This window comes from Neocloeon triangulifer, unplaced genomic scaffold (assembly GCF_031216515.1).
Source record: "Neocloeon triangulifer isolate White Clay Creek 2 clone unplaced genomic scaffold, ASM3121651v1 ptg000010l, whole genome shotgun sequence".
NCBI lineage: Eukaryota > Metazoa > Arthropoda > Insecta > Ephemeroptera > Baetidae > Neocloeon > Neocloeon triangulifer.
In genome coordinates, this window is record NW_026775552.1 from 296244 (window position 1) to 302993 (window position 6750).

Here is a 6750-nt window from a genome sequence, read left to right on the forward strand (position 1 = left end):
ATTCAGTTTGCAGAGTTTAGAAGTTTCAACCAAGTCTTCAGGATGCGAAAATTGTAGTGTTGATGTAGGAAATAATGAAATTCATATTTTTTTTTTAAAAATAACAACTAATTTGCGTGGTATGGATAAAGATGGAGGCAAAGAAGAACTTAACCCTCTTAAATATAAGTGAGTACTTAATTAATTTAAAAGGAAATGTAACTAATTAAAAACTAGACGCGTCGAGTTGCATCGACTACATCAACAGGACGTACCTCTGCAAATGTAGCGGTTTAAAGATGTACGCCATTTTTTTCAGGGATAATTTTGTAAGTCAAATTTCATTGAACTCAAGCATAATTTAAATTTTAAACTCTCTGGACAAATCTATGAAAATAAACTAATTTTGTGGACAGACTTTTTCTTACCCTGGTTCGGTTAAGAAATGCTGCGAGTTTGGAATGCGGCTGTTGTCACCATTGAATTACGTCAAAGCTGTAGAATGCATTAGTGTCCTGCGTATGTTCTTGTTTTAAAAATAAATATCGAATCTCTGATGGAAAACTTTTACTTCCACACCGAAGTCGCAAACGCATCCTACCTTCCAGGAATTTGGGCGGTCACCAATGGGATGGTGGTGGACGTGACGAGTGGGTTCAGTTTTGACTGCGAGAGCCAGACATCTTTTTTCCCGCAAAAATTGATCCCGAGTCTTGAACAAAAAATAATAAGCCCGAACAAGGCCTTCGACGGTGGGCCGCTGGCCTTTTATTTGTCTCATTTTACTAACCGGCCAGAATTTTCACCCATTTCAGTGAATACTAGAAATTCTTTCATATGCGAGACATTTTGAACGTAGAGTTGCTTATGCACTTCACAAAATAAAAATTGTAGAAAGAAATGATAAAAATTTTAAAATTAATTATTTATGAAAATAGTATGATTGAGCAATAAATTTTTTAATATGGGAAAATCATGCGAAATTTCATTATCAAAGTAATAAATCAAGCTTATATTAAAATAATTGAAGCATAATATTATATGTACTGAATCTCCGACACATGATTTTTTGCACTGCTGTCTTCAAATAATGATAACTGTAGTGGGAAGTAGTCTATGGGACTTGGTGCTTGGATATGAATGATAATTTATTAAGTAAGCTCCATTCACATTATTAAGCCAACAATCATCATAAATTAAATATTTACATTTTTTAGCACTGTGAATTTCCCTCTATTGATAGCTGAATGGTAAAAATATATATTTTAAATGTTACACAGAACTATTTAAAGCATAATTTATAATTTGACACCTATGAATGTTAGTTTCAGAAGATTTTACACTAAATTCAAAAGATCATTCAAATATCTGCTGCTTTTAATCTTTTGAACATTTTGAGGACTAATTTTTTTTTTATTAAATATTGAATAAATTAGTCAAGAATATGTACAAGAATAATTATTTACCAGTCACAAATTTTAATTTTGAGAGCTATCTTTTATTTCCATCTTCTGTCGATTATGTTCATTATAAAATAACAATCTATAATGATGTAAATATACAGTATATGGAAAATTTTGCCGGAAGAAACACGAAGTGAAATATATTCCCCATTTCAAATTCTAATAACCTAATTATCAAAAATTACCCTTTATTGTATAAAATAGCAATCTAATTAATACATTCTGCCGCAGTGCAAATGCCATGCAAGAGAATTGAACATTTTAGGAACGTATATTTGATGGCCAAACTATGCATGATCCTATCTATTGAATTTCATTTTTTGATGCCGCAGCGCAGGAAACGACCACGGGCTCTATTATAGTTTTTACTCACAAAACTCGAACGGATGGAAAAAGAAGCTGACAACGCATTTTGGTTGCTCCGGCGTTTCAGCAAAATTAGTGCATAAAATGCCTCTGTTCGCAAAATTACTGCTCTTAATCCTTCTCGTCGCCGTCCAAGTTCACCAAGACAACGTAAGCAAGTAGAAAATTTTAATTTCTCTGTAAAATCCGGATCCGATTTCAGAGTGCAATAGAAAGGCGAGCATTTAGTAAAAAAAACGCAGGGAAACGTCCGCAGATAATCAAATGCTGTGGCTTAAAAAGGTGTTCTGTTGCAATTGGTCAGGCCAAGACTCGCTCCAAGAACACTCAGGTTCATATCTTAAAGAAATTTTCTTCATTTTGAATAATTAAGTTTAATAATTGAATAATTTATTATTATTTTTAGATAATGGGAGCTAATTCGACGACAAGAAGTCGTGAAACTAGTACAACAATTACTTCTTTGGGGGAATTAACGAGCACGCAGACTGACATTTCTGACAAAACTTCTGATTTTCTGAATTCACCGCTATCGACAAAGGGTGACATGCAAACTTCTAATACAATAGACGCACAGGTAAATTTTTGAAAATATTATTTTTAAATTATTTAATATGAATCATGTTTATTTTGATCAAAGATCCCCGAAATTTCGACAACCTCAGAAATTCCTGAATTGGTTCCAACCGCAAAACCGTCCGCTGATATGGAAACAACAACTTCATCATTTGTCGCAACATCAGAACCTAACATTGGGACAGAAACTATCACTGAAACGAGAATTCCTCCTAAATTGAGCACCCAGTTATCTGAATCTTCGGACACAACCTTGAAAGCAGACTCAACGCTAATCACAGATTCATCAGCACTGACAACACTTTCAACTACGAAAGCAATTGAAAAAACTTCAACCAAAATGGCCACAACAACAACAACCATCGACGTGCGTCACGAGTCCTATTTTCAACTTCCTCTCTAATGTTTCACGATTTTTCAGCCAGCACTGGTAGGAAAATGCAAAACGGAAACAAATGCCGCTGTTAACGTACGAATTCTTGTTCCTCTTTGAAAACTATATCATTACATATTTTATTTCAGCGATCATTATTTTTAACCAATGGCGAACTTGCGGGTTAAATAAAATCGTACAGTATGATCTCAGTTTAAAAAATTAAATTGAAATCCCTATAGATCCAGACTTGCACGGTTTCTGGTTGAACGCGTGCGGCCAAACTTTTTTGTTAGGAAAAGCTCTGGTTCCAATTCATTTTTTTCTTTCTTTGCTTTCATAAAATTGAATGTAAAATTCTAAGGGCACTTGGCACGAAAATTCAGACAAATGTTTCAGCCTCAAAATGCAGCCTTTCGGCATTGAGAGCAGAGAGAAACTCGAGTGCATGAAAACTCAAGGTTTATCTTTGAAACCACTGATAATGAATAAAAAAAATAATAATTATATAAAAGCCAAGGGCTGGAAGTTCAACATGAATTACTGGACGGGCGGCGCGAGGGACCTGACGAGCGGCACCTTCGGTTGGTGCTCAGCACACGGCCCTACGCCCTGGCAGGATGTCCTGCCTCTGGTCAACCTCAACAAGGACAAGAACTGTGTCCAGATGCAAATCAACAAAACGAGCGGCTCCGTTTCAATCAGCGAAAGGCGGTGCTCGGACAAAACCATTTACGCTTGCCAGGTTTTAAAATGAAATTCTGTACTTTTTTAGCTAAATATTGAACTGAATTAAAATCAGGGACCGCCGACGAAGGGTCCCAAATGCACCAGTCCTGTTTGCCCAAATGTCACCTGCCAGAGAGACGTAAATTTTTTATTGTTTTTAATTTTAAAAATAAATCAATTATAAAACCCGCGTTTCAGCCCCAGCTTTTCACCACATCTCCTGGAGACAAATCAACTATCCTAAAAAGTAGATTTTGCGTGGAAACTGATTGACGCATTGTTATTTTATGTTACGTAACATTAAAGATCATTCTCTTCACGGGAAATGGTTTTTGCACAAACTGCGGAACTACCTCTTCAGTTTTGAAAATGACACAAGAACGGTAAAAATATTCATTAATTTCGAATTCAAATGTTGAAATTTTTTATTTTGCAGTACTTGGAAGCGACTAAGGCCTGCTGTGCCCTGGGCATGTCTCTGCTGAGTTTAGATGGGCAGCACAAGTACGACGCTATGGCCATAATTAGCAACACGACCGAAATGATCAAAGGCACTGAGTAAAATTATGTTAATTTAATTTGATTTTGAGCGCAAATATTTGAAACAGTTTATTGTCATTGAAAGTTAAAAATATTTTCAATGGATCTTAAAATTCACTCTATTATAAATTCAACAAATTAAGAGAGAGTTTTCAAATTGATGTTTTAAAATAAAGACAAGAATCGTCACAATGGATTATGGATATAAACTCCAAATTAAGGCTTAAAAGAAAATAAAATGTTTCCTTTTAAAATTTAGAGCTTCAAAATTTGACCTTCTGGACTTCTGGTTCTGACGAGGGCTGCGAGTCGGTTTTCGGATTTTGTTCGGCCAAAAGGTTGTTCCGGGGCGAGGAAAAGTGGTTGCCGGGACAGCCGGACAACGCCGGAAGAAAGGAGAACCACGTGGCCGTTCACATTTGGCGCCAGAAGGGACAAGTGCTTCTTGCCGACTACGACGGAATAAAAAAGTTCAGATACGTCTGCGAGGTTTTATTTTTCAATTTTGAACGATTTTTTCAAAAGAAATCTAATTTTGATAATAAATTCAGCAAAGACGGAACCCGCTGTCAAAGAATGGAAAGCAGGCGATCATTGATGAATGTTCGCTCATTTACAACGTCAATTCAAGTGATTTTCATGAATTTTTAATGCAATTGATATGAATTGGTGTAAATTTATAGCCGAAATCGATTTACTACAGAATGCGACAAAATTGGATTTGCGGATGAAAGTGAGAGTTCTTATTAATTAATATGAAAAATATTGTGAATTAATATTTTTAGTGCTTTTTGCAATGTGTTGGGGACGCTGTCGGACTGGTACAATTCCTATAGATATTATTTTTTTTTAGCTATTTTTTGGGAAAAAAGCTGGTTGGTGGGAAGTTTGTGGCGAGCGAGGTGTTCGCAATGCTCGAGAGTATGAATTTTCAAAACGCGGCCGACCTGATGAAAAATATGGCCATCATGGACGAGTGCAACAACAAAACTTGTAATTTTTTTTATAAATTTCAAGTTTAATAATAATAAAAATTGAAGATGGAATGGACGAGTGCGACAAGGCGTATCAATTGACCAAGTGCGCCAGGGACAAGGCGCCGGCGGTTTTCGACCAAATGATCACAAACCTGGACAATCTTACGTCAGATGTGATCAATCGCAAAATAATCTGTACTTGTTTTTCTTTGAATAAATCAATTTACAGAGTTTGGAAGTGTCGTCCCGGTCATCTGGTTGCGTTTATTGCAATGTTGATGTATGAAATTAGTGATTTTTTTTTAATCAACAACCTATAAGCACGATTTGAATCAGATGGCGGCGAGGAGCAATTTATCTTTGATTAATATTACAATGAGTATTAAGTTCATTGAAAGAAACTAAAACTGCAAATTCAAATTTTGAAAAACTTTAGACGCGTCGAGTTGCATGGGCTTCACCAACGGGACGCAAATTTGCAAATGCAGCGACTCAAAGATGTATATTATTTTTTTCTCGAATTATTTTGTAAGTGAAACTAACAAATATGCATTGTTTGTCAATTAAAAAGTTCTTTTTTAACAGACATTTCCTTACGTTGAAGCGGTGAAAAAATGTTGCGAGTATGGAATGCGGTTGGTTTCGCCGTTGAATTACGCCAAAGCTATGAATTGTATTAGAGTCTTGCGTATGTTCTTTTTTTAAATAAATTTTGAGTAAAATGTCTGATGAAAAAATTCCACTGAAGTTGCAAACGGAAACTATGGACCACGTTGTTGGGCGGTCACCAATGCGATGTTGGTGGACGTGACCAGTGGACTCAGCTTCGACTGCGAAAGCCAAACGTCTTTTTTCCCGCAAAAATTAAACCCGAGTCAGAAACAAATGTTTGATCCGAACAAAGCCTACGACGGTGGACCGCTCGCCGTTTTTTTGTCTCATTACAGTGGACGGCCGGAATTTTCCCCCGCTTCAGTGAATGATATCAACCCTTTCATATGTGAGGCATTTTGAATTTTGAGTTTGTGCACAAGGAAAATAAATTGTTTGAAATTATTAAATAATTTTGAATAACTCTCAAGAGATTTCCAGCTGCTCTGATTACTGGATAAAAAAAAAATCCTCGGAACACTTTTGCTTCCAAATAATAATTTGCCGGCACAAATTAATTCCTTCACAGAAGAATTGACATGAGATTGGTTCAGCACTGAATTGCGAAACATTGTCTAAAATTACAGCCTTGCAAATGAACGCTGCGCAAATACCAGGGATAGAATTTTTATGAAAATCATTTGTCGATAGCAGCTCAGCAATCGGCGGGGTTTGCCAGGCGCAAATAACGAGGATAAATTATTCAAACAGACCGAATGATCTCGCTGCATAGATATTTTTAATTAATCGCTCTGGTGAAATTCTCTCTTTTCCAGCCGCTCTTGAAAGCTGAAGGGAACTTTACGCCTAGCGAAATTCAACAATGAGAGTTGTTAATTGGCACGGCTGCCTTTTGTTCCAGCATCCATCGCACTACTTCGCCGTCCTCTATGAATAATTGTCCGCTTGGCTGCAACATTGATATGCACAAAATGAGAGCGTTGCTCGCGCTCTCTCGTTGTCGGTCTGATGAACGAGAATTATTGTTCAACACGGATAAAATAATGGAGGGTCTTCGAGTCTGATTGGTGAATAGAATGTACAAATGAATTGTTTTAATACAAATTAGTTTTCGGTACATGATAAAATAAATTCA

At 36.3% G+C, this 6750-nt stretch overlaps 1 protein-coding gene and 1 long non-coding RNA gene across 2 annotated transcripts; both read left to right on the plus strand.

Moving 5' to 3' along the window:
* The first annotated feature begins 1 nt into the window (after nt 1).
* On the plus strand, nt 2–817 carry LOC132195744 (uncharacterized). The gene is made up of 5 exons (XR_009441685.1): nt 2–64; nt 132–168; nt 217–308; nt 396–498; nt 564–817. It is a non-coding gene; the product is annotated as an uncharacterized LOC132195744 (long non-coding RNA).
* Nucleotides 818–1789: 972 nt separating this feature from the next.
* Nucleotides 1790–6115, plus strand: LOC132195677 (uncharacterized). Its single transcript, XM_059617838.1, has 24 exons — nt 1790–1958; nt 2011–2139; nt 2215–2385; nt 2449–2751; nt 2806–2853; nt 2907–2940; nt 3000–3064; nt 3122–3218; nt 3273–3502; nt 3560–3625; nt 3685–3733; nt 3793–3869; nt 3923–4037; nt 4286–4515; nt 4578–4656; nt 4710–4759; nt 4812–4847; nt 4899–5019; nt 5067–5176; nt 5233–5283; nt 5340–5382; nt 5440–5531; nt 5589–5691; nt 5752–6115. The coding sequence occupies exons 1-24, from the start codon at nt 1893–1895 to the stop codon at nt 6015–6017; spliced, it is 2631 nt and encodes an 876-aa protein (XP_059473821.1). The 5' UTR covers nt 1790–1892; the 3' UTR covers nt 6018–6115.
* Nucleotides 6116–6750: the final 635 nt, after the last annotated feature.